The following is a 23,223-nucleotide window of genomic DNA, read 5'->3' as shown; positions in this document are numbered from 1 at the left end:
TGGCATTATTAAAAATAGCTTTTGATTGCATGCAAATAATTAAATACCATTAAATAATCAAAGACTGCAAAAGGAGTCATTATAGTCAATAAAGTTCAGTTTACATTTGAAAAATTAAGTAAATAAATATTTATTATTATTCTCTTACATTAAGTGTAACATAAATTCTATTATTATTCGAATGTTGTTCTTAAATTATGTCCAATGCCGTAGCATCTTCCGTGGGCAACTTCATTCTGTTAATTTTGTGTCACGGTGCGCGCGCATCGTAAAAGTTCACTCTCATCAATTTTTCATAACGCGCCTAAAGAAGTATAACTTCAAAAATTGTAAAATTTAAAAAAGAGATACGACCTCCAACTGTTAAAAATAAGAGTTTACCCTCAAAGGCCGGCAACGCACCCACTAAAAATGAGTGTCCATGGACTACGATGACTGCCCTGGGCGTCGAGAAGCTCGTATTCGTTGATATATAAAAAAAGCACAGCATACCCTTTTTCAATGAAGTCAAAATTATTCATATAGGTAACGCAATGTACACTTAGGAACGTCAAAATAGAAATACATTAAATACTTCTAATTTTACATTAACTGCCAGTTCTCAAATCAAGGTCGTAGAACGGAAGAGAAGAACTGGCAATAAACTCTCCGCTACTCTTTTTAATCGCGAAGTTTTTTGTTTTACACAACGTTTGTAAGGAGCTGCAACCATTACTCCATGTTCCACATGACATCTTAAGTAATAAATAATAATAAAATTAATTAAAAACAAGATTTGTCCTCTATCACACATGGTGAAATAGGAGCACGCACTTACATTCTCGTGGGAACAACACGCAAACACATAGAAGAAATAACTAACATCACCGCATACACGAATTCAAGTACGACCAGTCACCACAAGTAGCAATGCTACAACGGTCTCGATGCCGTGGTCATCGTTTTCACTGTACATAAAATTTAGTGTTTGGTTGGGTCTTTGTAGGTTAGAACCCACCTTGGGTATAGCAGCCTCCAGCTTGGCATCCTCTTTATTTTCTCTTCCATCCATTATTCGCTACAGCTTCGATATCCTGTGACCGTTTGTGTCTAAGTCATATAAACTTTGAATTCTGAAAATTATAAAAAATTACAAATGCAATGGCAACACTTAACGGAATGAACAAAATGGCCGACAATGGTCCTTGAAACCAACAGCTTGAAACTTCAAGGTTTTTAATAAAGCAAGAGAACCTTCTTTCGGGAACACATATTTGAGGAAAGTATTGCGATGATGAGCAAGGAAACACCAGCTCTGGTCACCAGTACCGGATCCCTTAAATCTTTTTTGGTGCATGTTATTTCTTCGTAATTATTGGAGAGAAATGAAACATGATACATCCGTATTGCAGTGTTCAGTAGCGTGCAGCAGCACGGTGTTTTGGTGTACGTGGGGGCTGGGGAACACCTGGCGGTGGAACTCTTCAATGGAAGGATAAGAGTCAGCTACGACCTTGGAAACCATCCTACGTCCACTATGTACAGGTATTTGCTGATATTACATTATTTACTTTATAGAAAAAAGCGTAACAATTCCTAAAAGGCCGGCCAACTTGAGAGCCTTTTGGGGATAAAAGTGTCCATGCACACTTAACATCAGATGAGCCTCGTGCCAGGTTGCTGCTAAGGCCTTTGGGCCAGTCAGTGGTCTTAATCCTTTAGGCTGCAGAAAGAGTAGCATCTTTCTTCCTCCACAAACCTGGAAAAGATTGCGAAACCTTACAAGATTGCGGTGGGAGTACTCTTTTTCTTTCCACTGGGCCATTCCAAGTACTCTTTTCGACCCATCTGTGGTCACAAACATGGGCAAAGTCCACTTTAATTAGTTTTTACTGAAGAATTTCTTTGACATACTCCAATATTCTTTCTTGGCGCCTTATCATCCACGTTTGGTCTCCGTATTATGCCATTTATGCCTTGAAACATTCATCCACTTTTACAGATACACACACTTAAAATTTTATACAGATTTTTTTTCCATGAACCTCTTATGCATCCTCCAACTGGCTCCATGTCTCTCTATCTTGAGCATTGTTCTCCCAATCTTCTCCACCAACAGATTCCATTTTTCTTTATCTTGAGCATTTTTATTCCAATCTTCTCCAACAACTGGCATCATCTCTCTATCTTGAGAATTGTTCTCCCAATCTTCTCCACCAACAGACTCCATTTCTCTTTATCTTGAGCACTTTTATCCCAATCTTCTCCAACAACTGGCATCATCTCTCTATCTTGAGAATTGTTCTCCCAATCTTCTCCACCAACAGACTCCATTTCTCTTTATCTTGAGCACTTTTATCCCAATCTTCTCCAACAACTGGCATCACGCATTCATCTCTCTATCTTGAGAATTGTTCTCCCAATCTTCTCCACCAACAGACTCCATTTCTCTTTATCTTGAGCACTTTTATCCCAATCTCCAACAACAGACTCCATCTCTCTATCTTGAGGATTATTCTCCCAATCTCCTCCAACAACAGACTCCATCTTTCTTTATCTTGAGCACTTTTCTCCCAATCTCCTCCAGCAACAGACTCCATCTCTCTATCTTGAGGATTATTCTCCCAATCTCCTCCAACAACAGACTCCAACTCTCTATCTTGAGGATTATTCTCCCAATCTCCTCCAACAACAGACTCCATCTCTCTATCTTGACCACTTTTCTCCCAATCTTCTCCACCAACAGACTCTATCTCTCTTTATCTTGAGCACTTTTCTCCCAATCTTTTTCACCAACAGACTCCATCTCTCTTTATCTTGAGCACTTTTCTCCCAATCTTTTTCACCAACAGACTCCATCTCTCTTTATCTTGAGCACTTTTCTCCCAATCTTCTTCACCAACAGACTCCATCTCTCTATGCTGATCTATGTGAGCCCACCGTGTAAGAGTACCTCTCTTTCTTTTCCCTCTTGGTCCTTTTTCACCGTGTTTCCCTCTTCCAGCTGCCATTGTTTCCCTCAAACTAAAGTAAATTGTTTTTTTAATGAATCGCAGTTTTGAAATGGTGTCAGACGGCGCCTACCACAAGGCAGAGTTATTGGCTCTGGGAAAGAACTTCACATTACGCGTCGACGACGGACCTGCGAGGTCTATTATTAACGAAGGTAAATTAAACCTCAGCATGACGATAAAAATAATTAAATTATGTATTTTTAATGAACGAAAATAGCTGAGTTCCACAACAGAGCGTTTCTTACGGCACCAACACTTTGTGGAACCAGCTGCCCACTGAAGTATTTCCGAACCAATTCGACTTGGTGTCCTTTAAAGGGCATACGATTTCTTAAAAGGCAGGCAACGCACTCGCGAGCCTTTCGGCAATGAGTGTCAATGGGCGGAAGGTATTTGAGATCCAATTCTACTTGGGGTCCTTCTAGGAGCGTAAAAATTCTTAAAAGGCCGGCAACGCACTCGCGAGCTCTTTTGGCAATGAGTGTCAATGGGCGGTAGGTATTTGAGATCCAATTCTACTTGGGGTCCTTCTAAGAGCGTAAAAATTCTTAAAAGGCCGGCAACGCACTCGCGAGCTCTTTTAGCAATGAGTGTCCATGGGCGGTAGGTATTTCCGAACCAATTCGACTTGGTGTCCTTTAAAGGGCATATAATTTCTTAAAAGGCCGGCAACGCACTCGCGAGCCCTTTGGCAATGAGTGTCCATGGGCGGTAGGTATATGAGATCCAATTCTACTTGGGGTCCTTCTAAGAGCGTAAAAATTCTTAAAAGGCCGGCAACGCACTCGCGAGCTCTTTTGGCAATGAGTGTCAATGGGCGGTAGGTATTTGAGATCCAATTCTACTTGGGGTCCTTCTAAGAGCGTAAAAATTCTTAAAAGGCCGGCAACGCACTCGCGAGCTCTTTTAGCAATGAGTGTCCATGGGCGGTAGGTATTTCCGAACCAATTCGACTTGGTGTCCTTTAAAGGGCATATAATTTCTTAAAAGGCCGGCAACGCACTCGCGAGCCCTTTGGCAATGAGTGTCCATGGGCGGTAGGTATATGAGATCCAATTCTACTTGGGGTCCTTCTAAGAGCGTAAAAATTCTTAAAAGGCCGGCAACGCACTCGCGAGCTCTTTTGGCAATGAGTGTCCATGGGCGGTAGGTATTTCCGAACCAATTCGACTTGGGGTCCTTTAAAGGGCATACAAATTCTTAAAAGACCGGCAACGCACTCGCGACCCCTCTGACAAAGAGTGTCCATGGGCGGTAGGTATATCCGAACCAATTCTACTTGGGGTCCTTTAAAGAGCGTACAAATTCTTTAAAGATACTTGCGAGACTGGCATTGTCCATGGGCGCTATCACTTAACATCCGGTGAGCCTCCTGCCGTTTTAGCCCATGATCTTTAAAATAATAATAATTATATTTAAAGGCAACAACGAATATCTGCGAGTGGACCGCGCTTTGTACCTTGGAGGAGTCCCCGAAGACGTCGCGAGAGAAGCTTTCTCCAAGTGGCATTTGAGGAACATTACCAGCTTCAAAGGTATGTTCCAATTGTCTAGTACAAAATTGTTTTCAGCTTCCACTTGACCATATTCAACAGAGAGCGGTTCAAATTGTGGATGACCAGTCACTTTCCGAGCGGCTTGATCTCTTGGCGTTGCGTAGAGATCGCTCTGCATCTTCTACAGCATTTACCATGGAGAGTGTTCAGAGGAGTTTCATCATCGGACGTCGAGACAGAGAAATCCTTTCCATCTCAACGCCTGGGTTTCCACAACAGAGCGCTTTTAAAGGCACTTTCTGCCGCGCACCACTTCTTTGTGGAACCAGCTACCAGTAGAGGTGTTTAAGAATATATGTTTTAATAGAGAAATTATATAAAATTCTCGTGTCACAATGTTCGTTCCCATACTCCTCCGTAACGGCTCGACCGATTCTTATGAAACTTTTTATGCATATTCAGTAAGTCTGAGAATCAGCTACTATCTATATTTCAAACCCCTAAGTGATAAGGTGTGTCCACCCCAACAAAAATATTTTTAATTTTTTTATTATACAGCATACAAAAATACATACAACCCCCTCCCCCCCCCCCCCCCTTACCCCTCTACGATCAACCCCAATTTTTTATTATAGTCGATAGTTATTTTTATTGAACTAAGAAAATGTTAGCTAGTATGAATGTAACACTGTTCCTTGGTATTTGTTCCATTTTCAGCAAAGACCTACAAATCTCTGCGATGTACTGACTCTCTTACCTTAATCTGTTTCTAACTTCTACATTGTCTTCCTCTTTTCCTGTTCTACCTTGGGGACCAGTTTAATACTTAGCTGTTCCCCTTATCACGAGTCAGAAGAGCGTCTAAATGAAACTCCATTTATTAGGTTGCCTGAAGGAAGCTTGGATGAACCACAAGCGCGTAGACTTCGTGAACGCGGCCCGTATGGTGCGCACGGGGGCCGGCTGCGGGGAGGGGCCGGGGGAGAGGGCTGACGGGGCAGGTGCCCCACCTTTCGTCTCCGCGCTTCAGGAGGACCAGGTGCACAGATCGGTGAGTATTTGTACCAATTAGGTTCTTAGCGCAACGACAGATCTAGCAGCGTTTCGGAAGTTCGAGTATAAGAGAAGTTCCTTCAAACTCCTTGCTTTGCATCTTCATTTGACAGTTTAATATGGGTGGTAAGGTTAGGTTAGGTGGTTCAACAGGCATCTCCTGGACAGGCCCTCCAATAGGCTGCATCATAGCAGTATAAATTCTCATCCCTGAAGCCGTAGTTTTCATTGCCTGAGCCTCAAAGGAATTTTCTACCCATTAACACTCACTCCTACGTGAAGAAGAACGTCAGGAAATCAGGGTTCGACCTAAAAATGTCTCTCATCACCAGACCCCAAAAGGATATTATTGAAATCACAAAGAAAATATTGAAAATTTGCAAAAAAATTGGACAAATATGACATTACTTTGATATTAACCGAGGGATCCAACACAGCTGTGGGTGACATCACGAAAAAGTGTATAATAGTACAAAAGGTCAAAATTAATGTTTGTTGGGAATCAGAGTAAAAGGCCGGCAACGCACTAGCGACCCCTCTAGCATTGAGTATCCATGGTGTCACTCAGCATCAGACGAGCCTCCTGCCCGTGCTATAAAAATACAACTGTTGGTGGCAGCAGCACGATGTAATAGGCCGGCAACGCACTTGCGAGCCCTGGCATTGTCCATGGGTATCACTTAACATCAGGTGAACCTCCTGCCCGTTTGCCCGTTCAATAAAAAAAACAGCTGAGGATGACAGTATCACGATGTATTTAAAAAATTATCAAATAGTTCCAAAAGTCAGCCGGGAATCAGAGTAAAAGGCCGGCAACACACTCGCGAGCTTGTCCAAAGCGTCATTGTCATAAAACATAAATAACGCAATGTATCAGGATCCTTGCGTGCCCAACCCGTGCGGCAGAGGAGGGCGTTGTGTCCGCGAGGAGCATTCTTCTTCCGACTTCACGTGCCGATGTCGCCCTGGTACTGCCGGGGCTCAATGCGAGCTGCTTACGTCGCTGGGTAAGTTTTTGAAGCTATACTTCTTTAGGCGCGTTATGAAAAATTGAAGAGAGTGAAATCTTACGATACGCGCGCACCGTGACACAAAATTAACAGAATGAAGTTGCCCACGGAAGATGCTACGGCATTGGACATAATTTAAAAACAACATTCGAATAATATTAGAATTTATGTTACACTTAATGTAAGAGAATAAAAATAAATATTTATTTATTTAATTTTTCAAATGTAAACTGAACTTTACTGACTATAATGACTCATTTTCCAGTCTTTGATTATTTAATTGTAATTGATTATTTGCATGCAATCAAAAACTATTTTTAATAATGTCAAAGAAGTATAACTTCTTACGCGCGTACATAAGTACACGCACCCTTTATTTATATCACTATGTATGTAGGTATGTGTGTAGAATAATCTCAGTGACTACGTTGAAATTTTCTATTTCACGTTATTATTCAGTGGTTACAACCCTTGGGTCTTTGTTATATATTAAATAACTAAAACATAAAAAAATAAGGGGATTTTAGGGGTTATGAAGGGTGTCGTTTTATAAGTTTTAATTAAATAGTTAGTTTAAAAAACATAAAAAAGCTTCTGAATACGTGCTGGAGATGAAAAGTTATTTGAATTTGGGATATTGTTAGTATACTCGTATGTGAATTGCCAAAGAGATTGGTTATGTAAATTTTATGTCATTGCTGGCTGAAAAGAATTTTGAAAAAAAAAATAAAGTAAAAACGCGCGAAACGTCACTTTTGTTTATTCAAATTTAAGATAATACTTATAATGACTAGTCATAATGTATAATAATACATTTTGGCGTGTCTGTGCGTACGTATTTGTGTGTGTTTAATATTAAGATTAAAGAAGTTACCAGTTAGAATTTTTCATAGACTCCCCATTTTGATATCTAGAAGTAACTTATGAAGTAGAATTACGTTCATTATTGTAAGGAATAATTTTAAAAATCGAATCCGCATTTCGCGCGTTGTCCACGCGTATTCTTGAGCCAGTATTGACATACAATTTTCGTAACCAACCTCTTTGGTGTACTAACAATATTCCAAATTCAAATAACTTTAGGTTCATAACCACTGACTGATAGGTATCATCTTTAATCCCAAACAAACAAATGAACGTTTCGCGCGTATTTTTACTTTTTTTGTCTTCTCATCAGCCAGTATTGAAATACAATTTTCGTCTTTACTTACAATATTCCAAATTCAAATAACTTTTCATATCCAGGGACGTATTCAGGATCTTTTTTTGTCACAGTATTAATTAAAAGTTAGTATAAAACGAAACCCCTCTAATCCCCTTAAACCTATTTTTATATTTAAGTTAACCAAGGGTTGTAATGCCACTGTATTATGAATTTGTATTGCCTATTGAGTTACAAGTTTGGACTCACAGGTGGCGCTCCAGTCATAACACAGAGCAAGTTACCGCCGAGGAAACAAACCATCAGCAATGTACAGGCTTCACCTGGTAAGATTGACAATTGGCTAACACATACAGAGAATACACACATAAAATCAAGGCATATATTGATGAATAAAATAATTTCAGCGGCTCCTGCTAAACCAGATAGGGCCTCGGCCGCCTCACCACCTCAGGCGGCTTGTCGAAAGGTAAAGTTTTGATGCAATAAGTTTAAAAAATAGATATATGTAGGTATATAATTATATATTTATCAATATTTTACTTAATGGAGAATCATTTAAAGGAAGCGACTCGGGAGTTCATAACCGAAGGCTCGTGTCGCAGCCGTCGGGCTGTGCGTGGAGCCCGATGCGTGGGCCCCGGGGGACGTGGGACTTCGTCTGGGGCCTCGGGGGCCTGCCCACGGTCACAGTGCTGCGCGCCGAGGAAGACTAAGAAGAGAAAGGTATATGCGCAAATTAATTATACAATTAATTACAGTTATTAGAGGCAGTTCGCGAGTACGTTGCCGGCGTTTGAAGTATTGGTAAAGAAATATGTTTTAATTTACAGATTCGACTGGTATGCTCTGATGGTACCCGATACACCAAAGACATAGAGATCGTGCGGAAGTGCGCATGCGGCAAGAAATGCAACAGAAGCACGCCGTTCCTGCACTAATCTGACATTTGATACCATCATTTTTGACATTAAAATGACACTACCGTCTCATTTCACCACAGATACTGCCCAAATGTATTAACAACGACCTAATTGGCCTAATTTGCAATTATTATATTCGGGGCCCCTGATGAGGCCCCCAAAGGCAAGGAAACTGTCAAACTTTGTCGATAACCTCAATTTTTATATCATAGATTAGTTTAGATATAAATACCCCAGTAGTTGTAAGTTATGTACTCAAAGATTTAAAATAGCTTTACTGTTGGCATAATATTATTTGCCCTAGAGGCTGATCTGGCATTTGAAACATAAATTCTGGGCCCTAAATATATCTCTAGTTAGGCCCTAATATTTTTTGTATAATATTTTTAAGTTAATTTTATTTACAAACCTCGGGGCCCCAAAATCAAGAACGACCCTGAATATTTAGACTTGAGGAAGAGTTTATTTAATGTTTTTTTTAAATATCAAAAATCAAACGTTTATTAACAAACTTCAGAACCCCGAAAATCAAATTCGGTCCTGAATATATTGACATTTAAGTAAGAACTTGATTAATTTGTTTTATAAATATCAAAAATCAGACGTTTATTTACAAAATTCGGGGCATCTATATCAAATACAGCCCTGAGTATTTTGATTCTTGAGGAAGAATTAATATAATTGTTTTATAAATATCAAAAATCTGACGTTTATTTACAAACTTCGGGCCCTAACAAATACGGCCCTGGACATTTTGTCTTGAAGAGTTATTTGATTAATATCAAAAATCAGATGTTTACAGTACTTTAAAATAATCGATTTTTATTTACAACCTTCGGGGCCTCAATATCAAGTACGGCCCTGGCTAACAATTCTTGCCGGTTTCGAATTAGATAAGAAATTTTGTATAAAATATTTATTAATATTTCGTTGCTAACGCTAATTGTAAATGTGTAGCATAGGTTTTTAGCATTCCGTATTTATTTCTACCTTCGGTAGCCATTCAGTATTAGTTACATCTACTGAGGACTCTGATCCTTCGTAGATCACTTAAGTAAGCTTTAAGTTGGTCATGTGGTCGCATGCGCTTCTGTAATCTATTATGTAATATTGTCTATGAACTTTATAATTTATTGATGTAATAAAGACGATGTTAGATATTCTGTGTTTCATTAAGCCTCCATATATTTTAATGACTGTCTAATATTATTCTGTGCTTCGGTTTGACCTGCGGTAATAATTAATCAGCATATAAACCCTCAATACAAAAAAAAACGAATAAGTCGTAGATAAGATAAGGTGATGGGGGCAAAGTGCGCCATACTTTTTTCATAGTTGACTTTGGTGCAATATTACTTGTGCTTAAGTTCACGAGTGACACTAAATCATGGTACCATAAGGATCTGTGATGTTTTGCAACAACAACTAATGTCGTGTCATTAGAATCTGACAGCAAATTAATGAATTTTAGCATAAAATCTGAAAACAGTCTGACCCGGCGCACTTTGCTGACAAATCGGGGAAGTGCGCCTAGTATTAATAAAACGCAATAATAAAGCATCAGAATAAAAACAGCCCTATATTATTTTAAGAAAGCAAACAACAAAACATATGCCATTTTTTATTTTTTCATAGCCACATTCTAGAAGAATCTATGTATTTAAAACCAAATTTCGGCTAAATGCGCCATACAATCTTAAGTCAGAGGCTATGAACCTTTTTTTTAAATATTGATAATCGAGTGTCAAGTATATTTTTTCTTTTATTTACGATGGGAATACCATGGTTTGGAACTACTTATTTGGTATCAGTATTATAAAGGGACTGAAATAAGAAGTTAGTCATTGAAATTAGTTATTAAGTGTAATATTTATTATAAATTCTTAACAAAACTAGGTAACGAAAAGAAAATCAATGAGAAACAACTTCTAAAATATATTACATAGTTGTAATTATTCAAAAACATTAATCAAGCAAGGCTTGTTACCCTTACAACTTAATAACTAAAGTGAAGGAGATCGACGTTCCAGAGGATGATGTAGTCCGAGTCGATGGAAATCCCCTAAGACATATGACTTTGGTTTTTTGTGGATCACTGCAGTAACTGGTTTCATTCAAATTTTAAATTCGCTCAGGCTTGTCCTGAAGCCCTAAGTCGGCAATCACTCTGTCTAAAATATCATAAAATTCTTGGATGACAAATGGGTCTGTGGCATTCATACGAGCAACCTCTACAGCCTGCAGTTTTTTAATTGATAACTTATAACGCTTTTTGAAGCTTGAAAACCAATCTTTGCCGGGAGTACCATCGTTGAAAGGTGCTTTTAGATCGTTCTGATTGACATATCCCTTAACAATATCTAGAAATTCTGTACGAGTCAGGCCGAAGCCATTTTTTTCCATTATAGGCAAACATTTTGTCTCATATTTAAATACTGGTGGTCTGCCTAGACTTAATGATTTTAGGCCCATTCGACCTGTGACGTGGTCCATAATAGTTTTTCTTGGGATAGCAAAGGTTGATGCGGCTGCATACCCAGACATTCTATCCGATCGAACAGCTTCAACTGCTTCATTCAAAGCCTCTCTGGACCATGAAGGACCTACAGTTTTTCTTTCATAGCGCCCGATCTTAAACAAAAATCATAAATAATAAAATAATAATGATTTAATAATAATGGGTCCCCGTAACAAGTCGGAAAATGCATATATTATCTATATAATGGTGTTCCTTTTACTCGATTAGGTGCAATACTTTTTAAATCATTGAAATCGGTAAATTGGTTGCGAAGATATTACACATTTTGTACAAGCCAACCGCGGCGCGGCCGAAATGCTCATGTGACGTCACGATTTCCCTACGGACCGCGCGCTCGCTCTTCGCCATTCATTTATTAAAGTTCACTCGATCTGCGCGGGTCGTGTTGTGGTTTTGTGGTTTTTATGTGAAAAATATGCCGCATTATAAGTACTGTATAGTACCGAAATGTACTAATACTTCAACTAGTACACCTGAAAAACTGTTTTTTAATGTGCCAAGGGACCTGAAAGTGCGCAAAAAATGGTGTACTGTCATGAAGAGGGGTGACAGTACACCTTACATTACTCATGTGGTAAACAGTATCTTAGTAAAACTTGTTTACGAATGTTAAAGAAAAATACAGGGTCGTACTAGGTGTATTTCAATGAATAAATAAATGATAAAAAGTGTAAGTAGTGAAATTTCTAATAACCCTTCCTCAGTAGTCTGGTAAAACCCAGGGTCGTACTGAGGCTCAACTAAATGAAATGTGCCGTTCCCGGGAATATTTCCCAATGCCGGAACATTCCCGCTTTGGGGAATATGTATCTGTAGGAAATTAAACTGTAGCCAAAGTGAATTCTATACATTGAATATTTTTTTGGATAATCGAGTTATGAGAGCTCCATACACGCAATAGAAACCAAAAATATTGTTTTTGAATTTCTTGTCTGTCTGTTGAACGCTTTTCACGCGAAAACTGCTAGACGTATTTCCGACTGGCAATACACCCAGAAACATTGAGAAGAATATTCCCGGTAACATGTTCATATCCATAAACCTTACTGGGAATTTTCCCGGACCTGAATACGACCCTGTATTCCTGACCTACTTATTATCCTGCTGTTTTGATTAGGTTGATAATGAGATTTGCTTACCTCTGAAGTTTCCAACCACGAATTTCAGCGCTTGTGTAGTTTAAATGATTACTAAGATAATCAAATACCATTTAGGTAGATTATCGGATTGCGCTTGCTCAAAACCGATATCTACCTTATTTCTACCACTGATTTGTTATATTATAATATTAAACAAATCAAATCACTTATTAATCGATTGGGTATAAACTGGTGACGTTACGCTCCGTGTTGGACGAGTATCGCGAACAGAATAAACAGCGCGGGGCGCGCTGTGGTTCAGCGGCAAGCGTTGAGATATTGTGACGTCATTGCTTTCGTTCGCGCGGTCAGTAAACCTTGTTTGGTATTTTGCCCATAACTTTGTCAGTTTTGGTCGTAGAACAAAATTTTTTACACCTTATGTTTTAGTTTCTCAAGGACTATAAAACTGCATTTATAACATAAAACCGTTACGGGTCCCCATTGTGACTTATACTAGTCTATTGTAGACACATTTTAAAAAGTTTGTAACCTCTGGATTGCGGCGAAGTGCGCCATATAATAAGTCAGTATGGCGCGCTTCCCCAACTATATAAATTTGAGGTTTGAATATTTAACTTGCAAGAAATATATATATTTTACTAGATAGGAGTGAAATAAAGTCAGAATCTAAAAGCAAAATATTTAAATTGTGCACTTACCTCACTCGAATATCGGTAAAAACTCGATTTCTTGAGATTTACGACGATGATCACGCCATAGTCATCTCTCCTCACCACTTTGAATATCAGTGAAAATAAAATGGTTCGTATCTCAAACTCACATGACTAGAGCTATATATGAGTTTCACTAAGAACTATGATTTAGTTTGTAGCATCGATATAAGGTGTCACTACCAGTATCAAATCGGTAGTTTTCGAGATATTTGTGGTAGGCGCACTTGCCCGGTAGGCGCACTTTGCCACCGTCACCTTATCTAAAAGACGTTGACGTTTGAAAAAATTCGTAGTCTGTGCACAATTGGCGGGAAATGCGTAGGTGACGCTTCGCGCTTAAATTTTGGCAATAGGTATCGCACTAGTGCAAATATTAATATACCTATACTGCTTTGGTACATTATCTTTAGTTAAATGTCGACCTATTCAACGTGACTATTTAATACAAAATACAGTGTAAACTGGTTATCACGTCATTCGTTATATAATCCTCTCAATAACGTAAGCATGATTTAATTTTGTTTGGTTTAACATAATCCCCATACATTAATACACTGTTTATAACGCAACAGCCACTCTCTATTACGAAGAAATATTTTCATATTTCGACATCAACAACATACTTAATTGTAATTGTTTTTATAATCAGATTACAAAACTAACCTATTGAGGAGCCGAAATTTCTAAGAAAGACACCTGAGGTCATAAACAGCCGTCTCGCCTTTGTTATTGTTAATTAAATTAACACGTGTGCCATTATTATTAGATTACATTGCCTGTAGGAAATTTTGGTCTCAGTTACTAAACGCAGCATTGTCACATATCTATTATTTATATAAATTTTTGTAATTGGTTAAACTTGGTGTTTTTCTCTCCCCTCCCCATATCGAAAACTCTCTATAACAAAGAAAAATGCTCGGTCCTTTGAAATTGGTTATAATGAGTTTACACTGTAGTAGATTAGAGATTATAACCAAGCAAAGTTGACGTTTCATCAAATGTCTTATTCTGTGGAGGCAAAATTGGCGGGAAATGCGTAGTTGACGGTGCGCGCTACAATTTTGGCAATTTGTTTAACACCAGTGCAAAATGCAAATTACTAGGAAAATGTGGACTTATAACTGTGTAATTAACATATTTGGACAAATATCTTTACCATTAATATCAAAAGTTGTCTTATTTGCTTTTCCTTATGGAAAAGGTATGTCACAGACCGAAAACAATGCTAGGTACAGATGCAATAATAAAATTCATACAATGACACTGTATAATAAACAATTTGAATTTATTGACACCAATGTCATCATTAGTTATAATTACTTTTTGACAAAAGATAACTATTATCTTTGTAATTATTATATTGGACAAGTAGCAAATTCGCTATCATATTGTATTTTGAACGAAGCCAAATGTTTGGCTAACCAATCTGCTCCTATTGAGCAGATAGATAATAGTACCTTTTCTCAAGATACCTTGGAATTTGTTCCAAGTAATTTAAATTAGATTTTAAGACAACAGAGGTGATCTCTGGCAATAGTTCTAGTCATAGTTGTTTATTAGGAGATCCATCAAATTCCTTAAATGTCAATAATAAAATCAATAATAAGCATATTTTAAATTTAGTACATCAGAATATGGTTTGATGGGTAAAGAATTGGAGTTGTTCATGAACTGTAATAACATAGATATCTTATGTATTACTGAACATTGGTTAAAGGACCACCAGTTCATGTTTAGCTTCAACAATCATCTGGAAGCCAGCTCGTTCAGCAGAGTTAATTTAATACGTGGAGGCTCTTTAATTATTGCTCGGAATAATCTTAAATTTAAAGAACGTACCGACATAGTGAGCCTGTCTGTTGAGCGAGTTGCTGAGATAGCATGTATTGAGCTTGAGCAGTTCATTGTATTGAGTGTATACAGGCCCCCTAGTGCTTTATATGATACTCTTGAAAAAATCCTAGAAGATGTATTAATAAAAATATCTAATACTAATAAAACAGTTGCCGTCTGTGGAGACTTTAATATTAACTTATTAGATAAATCTAGTATTGTTAATAGATTTTTAATCTTATTGAAATCATATAATTTATATAATATTTTCCTTGAGCCAACTAGAATAACTGCCACCAGTACCACTTGTATTGACAATGTTTTTACAAATGTGAAGCCAACTTTCTATTCAATTATTAATCTGTTAGATTCAGATCACTGTGGCCAGTTGGTTTCATTTACTAAAGACATTGTTAAAGCAAATCGAAAAAATATTAATTTTGTTCCAGTAACCAGTTATCGTTTAGAACTTTTTAAAAATTATTTAAATGAAAAACTGCCTGGTTTGCCTTATCACAATAACCCTGACCAAGCTTACTCTTCGTTATTTAACATGATTAATTCTCAGTTTAAGAAGGTTTTTACATCTAGACCAGTTTCTGTTGGTGATCGAGTTTTGTTTAGTGACTGGGCAACACCAGGTATTTTTAAAAGCAGAATAAGATTATCTGAATTATATAATGAAAGGAACCATGATCATAGTGAAAGGTTTAGGGAGTATGTTAAAAATTACTCTAAGACTTTTAAGAGAGCCTGCGCTGCCGCAAAATCTTTACACATTAAAAACAAAATACAATCTTCTGCAAAAAAAATTAAAACTACTTGGAATATTATTAATTCTGAAACAGGAAGAACCACAGTTAAGAATAATGATTTTCATCTTAAAATTAATGATATAGATGTTAGGGCGGATTTGGAGGTGGCAACCGAGTTTGAATCTTTTTTCACTAATATTCCTGTATTAACAACTCAAACTTTGTTTGTTGTCTTCCGGCTCCGCATACAACATACTTAAAGACTGTTTCGCAGAATGTGGGACAAGTTTTGAATTTACAGTTGTTAGTGCTAAGGACATTCTAGATGCATTTAAAGATTTGGAAGTAAAAAAGTCCACCGATCTTTGGGGGTTGTCAGTTCAAATAATATCCTCAATAATTGAATGTATTTCCCCATTTCTGGCAATTGTGTTCAACTCTTGTGTCGCATCTGGTGTGTTTCCGGATTTAATGAAGTTAAGCAAGGTGATTCCACTCTTCAAATCTGGTAGTACAACCGATCCTATGAATTTTCGCCCTATCTCAATTTTGCCTACACTGAGAAAATTTTTTGAGAAAATAATTTTAAAGCAAATGCTAAAGCATTTTAACAGACAGAATCTTTTTCACTCCAAACAATTTGGATTTACTAAGAGTCGGTCTACTGCTGATGCAGGTGTGGAACTACTCAAAAATGTATTCGAGGCTTGGGAGAATTCACAGGATGCTTTAGGCATATTCTGTGACTTGTCCAAAGCTTTTGACTGTGTTTACACACTTATCAAGAAACTACACCACTATGGCATTAGAAATAAGGCTCTTAGACTTCTCAGTTCATATTTAGACAATAGAATACAAAGTGTAGATATTAATGGCAAAAAATCAAAAGGATCTGTGGTAACTATGAGTGTTCCGCAGGGTTCAATTCTAGGTCCTTTCTTATTCCTTATCTATATCAATGATTTACCTTTTTGTGTAAGGGGTGTAAGGGATGATCACAAAATCCTATTATTTGCGGATGACACTTCGCTTGTTTTTAAAGTTAAGCGTCAACTTGAAAATTTTGACCAAGTTAATTTGGCACTATCTAAGGTTGTCCATTGGTTTAATGTTAATAACACTAAATTAATAAAATTTTCTACGCCTAATGTGAGGCAGTTAAGCACCAATGTACAACCGAATGGAGTAGAGTTGGACCCTGTTGAGTCAACTGTTTTTCTTGGCATTACTGTTGACGCCAAACTACAGTGGGGCCCACACATTAACAAATTGTCTGGAAGGCTCAGTTCAGCTGCTTATGCTGTAAGGAAAATTAGACAAATTACTGATGTGGATACAGCCAGAATTGTTTATTTCAGTTATTTTCATAGCTTGATGACGTACGGCATTCTCCTTTGGGGAAACTGTGCGGATATTAATACAATCTTCTTATTACAAAAAAGAGCTGTCCGCGCTATATACAGGGTGGCCAAAAAGTCGTGGATCAAACGCAAATAGGGGATAGATGAGGTCATCAGCGGCAAAAAATTGTTTTACGGGAGGTCTCTAAGGTCAACCCTTGCAGAGTTATGATTTATTTTGGTTTTTATATGAAAATTGACTTTTTTTTTACTAATTCTTATTGAAATTCGAAATTTCTTAAATATTAATAGTTTATTAAATATTGACAAAAAACTAAATGCCATTATTTTTTCATCTTTAATGGTCTATAACTTTTGCAATTTTTTATGTGCTAATACACGCTTTTAGCACATTTTTCTAGACGTCATTCCGGATCCAATGAGCTATCGCACATAATTTTAAGAGTAGTATCTCTATTTTGTTCCATTTTCAACTTGTCGACTAGACTATAGGAAGTTTATTGTAAAAGCGTATACATTGACCCATGAACGAGTTGCTTATTCTATGAAGGCGAGTAGCATTAACTGTTAAATTATTTTTGTTCCTAGTATTTCGGGAGTGAAGATCAGACAATTTGACAAAATCCGGTTCGTTTTTGTGAACATAAAGTAAATTTTCAAAAATATATTGTGAAGCTACAGTCAGAATGTTTATCTCTTTGAATTTCTCTCGGAGAGAAACTCTAGGACCTAAGTTATACAGGGTGGCCAAAAAGTCGTGGATCAAACGCAAATACTTTGTTATATATGGTTGTTTTTGTTAATTTTAGAAGTTTTAGAAAAAAAAATAAACAAAAGTTGAATATTTGTTTATAACAAATTGGTAAGTTAATAAACAATAGAATTGTTGATGAAAAAAAAATTTTTTTCTGTTACTTTATAGAAGACTGTCAATTATGATTTCTAGGAAAAAAAAAATTTCTCAACTAATTATTTAAACAATAGAAAATTTAAAAAAACGATTATAAACAATTAAAAATTGTTATTAAGGAAAAAATTTTTTTTTAAAAATCATAAAATTTTTAATGTAATAAAGTTGTGTTAAATTTTTTTTTTTAAATATTGATTTAATCAATTTGTTTAAAAAAAATTTATCAACAAATGGCGGGAATTTTTTTTTTTGCAAATCAATAAATATCTTGTATTAATAAAAAAACGATTATATGATGATTTAGAAAAACAAAATTTTTTTAACATCATTACATGGATTTTTAAGTTTTTGTTTAAGTAAAAAAATTGTTATAAACAAAGTATAAATATTTTTTTAACTTTTATGGCACGATCTTGTTAAGTATGTATGTAAGAAAGGCTCTACGAAGCGAAATATTTTTACGACCATTATTTAAACATTTTTTTTCACTTACAATTAAGACGGTCGTTCGAGAAAATTTCGTTAGTTAACAATTATTTAACTTGTTGAAAAATTAACTTTAAGTAAAATTTTCAACGGGAATAAATTAATTATAGTGTTCAGAACACACCATAATTTTTTCAAATTTAAAAAAAAATATTCAATACCTTAAATAAATTAATTAATGTGCCGTAGTCGCTTTTGACGCCACGCGCGAATCCTAAAAATGTCAACCGCAGACCTATTTTCAGCGTTAAATTAACATTATAAATAATGGAGATAGAGTTCTGGGAGTCAGGAGTTTTTTATTAGAAATTTCCTCCTCTTTCAGAATCTTTATTTGAAATTTCTTAAATATTAATAGTTTATTAAATATTGGCAAAAAACTAAATGCCATTATTTTTTCATCTTTAATGGTCTATAACTTTTGCAATTTTTTATGTGCTAATACACGCTTTTAGCACATTTTTCTAGACGTCATTCCGGATCCAATGAGCTATCGCACATAATTTTAAGAGTAGTATCTCTATTTTGTTCCATTTTCAACTTGTCGACTAGACTACTATGGATGTTCGTAAACTTCCCCTTAAGAAATTTAAATTTTTTATTAAATCAAAATTATTAACTAAAGGATATTACAGGATATCCGATTATTTAAATGATAGAAACGCCTGGGATTGAGCTGCTCGCTTATACAGCTATCGCTTGTGTTTTTTTTAAGCTGTCTTTCACTTTTTTTTTTTGCATGTTGTACATATTTACAATCTGACATGTCTTGTGCTTTTGCATATGCATTTTATTTTATTCTATTGACATGTTTGTGCTTAGTGCATATTCATTTTTTTTCTCTACATTACTGACATTTTTTGTGCTTAGTGCATATTCATTTTTTCTTTTTCTACAATACTGACATGTTTTGTGCTTTTGCATACAATATTTTACACTTTGACATGCCAAGTGAATAATGTTTATATTACGATTATATTTTTCAATTTCATTATTTTTTCCTTGCTTTGAGGTACACCTTAAAAATACATTTTGTATCCATTGTAAGTGTAAACTTTATGCGGGTATATCATAAACTCTTTTGCTTGATTTATAATTTGATACATTTTAGTCTATAGTTATTTTGGGCTGGCGATCTGAGTGAGTTGTTGCCCCACATATTTTTATGGTGCCACTGGCGGTATTGTTGTGTACCGGGTCGTGCAGCTCCCTCAAAAATGGTTGAGCTGCATGAGCTATTCGGGGCATGCTTGCCGTCTGCTGGCACAGGCTTGCTCAGATCGATCTGGTTCTTTCTTCCAAAGACCAGTCCAGTAAATACTCTGCATTTGTTTACACCAATTTATTAATTTATTATTGTATTATCTGGACTATAAAAGAGACTAAGACCCCCGAGTTTGTTTCGACATTTCTTCTCAGTCAGTTAGGAAATGTCGACTTCATCTAGTTTAGGAAGACATTGTAAAAGTGATTTATATAGTCCTACTTGCAAGAAAAAAAAAATTATAATAATTATCCGAAACGAAACATTAAATTTATCGATTTGAAGATATCATCGCTATTTTAATATTAAATTAATCTCTTGGTAAGTGTAAATTTAATAGCACGTAAAGCGCTCCCCTGTATCTAAAAAGAAATCGGGATGTTGTCGGTCAGACTGTAAGTACTAAGTTCGCCAGACTTACCTAATATGCAGGCAGACTTGATCTATAATAAATAAATAGGCTGCTTAACTACCCGCTGACCGTCCACAACTTAAACGGTAAAAGGACTGGCTTCTGAACCCATTACGCAGAGATGGAGATGCTCCGGAGATCTAATATGTAACATATTACCTACTCGCACATTCACCCACATGCACACACACAATCACTCATTCACATGCACCCACACTCACTCACAAACACAAATTCACCCACACGCAATCATACACGCTCATTCTCTCACTTACATGCACACTCATTCATTCGTCTTGTAAAGTTTAAAAAAAATCGTATTCGACAAAACCAAATAAAAATTCTTATGGAGCTGGGAACATTACACAAGTATTTTTTACTTCCCAAATCTTACACATAATAATGAATAAACACATTTATATTTTATTTCTTTACCTTTTAATACAAATAATAACATAACTTGCTCTTGCTAGGGAATAAAAACTCTCAAATATTGTTTAAAATAAATTTATTATACAATATAATTTGTACGCTTCGCGCTGATTACATTCTCGTAATAATACAATTCATTAATGAAAAATACATATACAAGTCTAGTCTACCGGTTCAACCTACTAACCGTAGAGAATTGGAACCGAATATTCGATAATTGGTATTGCCAACATTAATTAGGCGGGTACAGGCCAACTACAGAGCTGCCAACATAAATAGTCTGTCAAACGTCAATGACATTAAAAAAAACTTCATTTAAACGCGAATTTAAATCTCTCAAAATTTCTAGTTATGTAAATAATATAATAAATTCGCGTTTAAATCTGTATGTGCCATTTGTCAAACGTCAGTGTTGCCAACTTCGTCGCAATACCATTTATGTTGGAAGATATTTAACATTAAAGTCCCTTGACAGGGATTCGTTTAATCTATTAAATTAATATAAAAATGTACAATACACGTCCTGCGAAAATTCACTGGCCATGGTTTACTTTTTGTGGATTTTAATATTAAACAATTCTAAATAGAATATATATTTTTAAATTAATAGAAATTTTAAACAAATTTGGAGAAATAAACATAGATATCGATACAAATCCAACAAATTTTAAACGAATTTGGAGAAATAAAGATAGATATCGATACAAATCCAACAAATTTTAAACAAATTTGGAGAAATAAAGATAGATATCGATACAAATCCAACAAATTTTAAACGAATTTGGAGAAATAAAGATAGATATCGATACAAATTTTAAAATTTAAACAAATTTTGAGAAATTAAAAATAGATATCAATACAAATTTTAAAATTTAAACAAATTTGGAGAAATAAGTACCGGTGACTTCTGACGTCAAATTTAACTTGACTTTTGAGCAATTACAGTCAAAATTATTATTTACTATATATATCATTCAATTAAAATCTTTTCCAAAATGGCCAATGAATCACCGCAGAACGAGGTTTTAAATCTTAAATATAATATTTACACTTATATATAGTCACTAGGAATTACATAATTTGCAAGCTCAATTGTCAAAATGTACACGTTGAGGCCCATTTGACGTGTCAATTGTCAAACACTGAGTCTGACAGTTCGCTAAAGAGGGCAGCACTGTCGAATATTTACTCATTCCTTGCTAATTTTATTATTATGCGTGTTGTTTCCAATTCCTTATGATATTATGGAATAAGGTTATTTTTATTATTATGCGTGTTGTTCTCACGAGAATGTAAGTGCGTGCTCCTATTTCACCATGCCTCCTGCTGATAGAGGACAAATCTTTGTTTTTAATTTGTTTTATTATTATTTATTACTTAAGATGTCATGTGGAACATGGTGTAATGGTTGCAGCTTTACAAACATTGTGTAAAACAAAAAACTTGGCGATTAAAATGAGTGGCGGTGAGTTTATTGCCAGTTCTCTTCCGTTCTACGCCCTTGATTTGAGAACTGGCAATAAATGTAAAATTAGAAGCATTTTAAATACATTTCTTTTTTGACGTTCGTTATTAGGGAGCGTTCAAGTATTACGTCACGCAATTTTTGGAGATTTTTGACCCCCCCCCTCCCATGTTACGCGCCGTAACGGTTTTCTCTAGCCAAGCTCTAGTGACCACCCAGTGACTCTTTATACCTAAAAGTTACCATTATGTGGTGTAAAGTACTGGAAAGTTGAAAATAATATTAACAATCACGCGTAATTTAATCCCCGCCCCGCATCGTCACGTTTTACAAATAGACCCCCCCCTCCTAAAAATTCGTTACGTAATACTTGAACTTACCTAAATGAATATATGATTTTGATTTCATTATTAGAATAGAAAACCCCTTTTTAGGTCTGGACCTCAGGTTTTATGATGGGTCAATCCAATAAGCAAGTAGGTGATACTGTGCCTGACTAGGGATGGCAATCTGAGATCGATTAATCGAAGATTCTATTTTTGGAGCCAAAAAGAGTACTGTATCGATTCAGTGACTCGATATTTCACCCTTGAAAATCGACATTCGATTTTAGTTTATTTTTGGTATAAACAGCCAGTAAAATTAAACCAATCCTATCTTGTCTGACTGAAACATATAATATAAAGAAAACTTCATCTGATATTTGTGCTTAAAAATAAATAATAGTTTAAAAAAACTAAAAAAACGCTCTGTGCCATATTTTTCGTCTATCGAGCAACCCACGCTTTTTCACAATAAAACCAGTATTTTTTGTTCATTATCATTTTCAGCCTAAATTAGGAATTATTTTTCACTTTTTAGTTTGATGTGCTTTAAAAGCGTGTTTTTTAGTTTTTTTTAACTATTATTTATTTTGAATGGTATCTCGATGTTGGCCTTAAGGGCCTTTACAGCTCAGCCCGGGCTGTTTTGGCGAGCGTAGCTCGGGCTGAATGGGCGGTTTTTCCGCGACTAGCGCAAGGGCGTCTCCTGTGAGACTCGAACCTCGGCTTGGGCCATCGCGGGGTGGTCAAACGTATTGTGGGGGGGGGGGGGGGTCCCCTTTTGAAAACCCCCCCAAACAATAACGCATTATTGTTTGGGGTAGTGTACGTTAAACATCGATAGATAGTCGAATTTTTAATTAAACGAAGTCAACTGACGTTTACGGTGTTGTCAGTTTTTAATGAAATAAAAATAGTGTTGTGACAAAGTAAAAACCCCTGAATTAATGATCGGTGATGGCACTAGTCGCCGCGCCGCGCTTTGTAATA

At 36.0% G+C, this 23,223-nt stretch overlaps 1 protein-coding gene across 2 annotated transcripts in view; it reads left to right on the top strand.

Moving 5' to 3' along the window:
- LOC125058178 (protein slit) overlaps window positions 1–9,797 on the top strand; it is a 147,412-nt gene extending 137,615 nt beyond the window's left edge. For both annotated transcript variants that reach the window (XM_047662205.1, XM_047662204.1), the window contains 9 exons: window positions 1,392–1,524; window positions 3,036–3,145; window positions 4,415–4,528; window positions 5,374–5,540; window positions 6,420–6,549; window positions 7,966–8,040; window positions 8,122–8,183; window positions 8,279–8,440; window positions 8,548–9,797. In XM_047662205.1, coding sequence (XP_047518161.1) covers window positions 1,392–1,524; window positions 3,036–3,145; window positions 4,415–4,528; window positions 5,374–5,540; window positions 6,420–6,549; window positions 7,966–8,040; window positions 8,122–8,183; window positions 8,279–8,440; window positions 8,548–8,655 — 1,061 coding nt within the window. In that variant the 3' untranslated portion in view covers window positions 8,656–9,797. The remainder of the gene's footprint in view (window positions 1–1,391; window positions 1,525–3,035; window positions 3,146–4,414; window positions 4,529–5,373; window positions 5,541–6,419; window positions 6,550–7,965; window positions 8,041–8,121; window positions 8,184–8,278; window positions 8,441–8,547) is intronic.
- Window positions 9,798–23,223: the final 13,426 nt, after the last annotated feature.

Source organism: Pieris napi, chromosome 18 (assembly GCF_905475465.1).
Source record: "Pieris napi chromosome 18, ilPieNapi1.2, whole genome shotgun sequence".
Lineage (NCBI taxonomy): Eukaryota > Metazoa > Arthropoda > Insecta > Lepidoptera > Pieridae > Pieris > Pieris napi.
The sequence above is the reverse complement of the archived record's forward strand: the minus strand, read 5'-3'. Positions and strand labels throughout refer to the sequence as shown.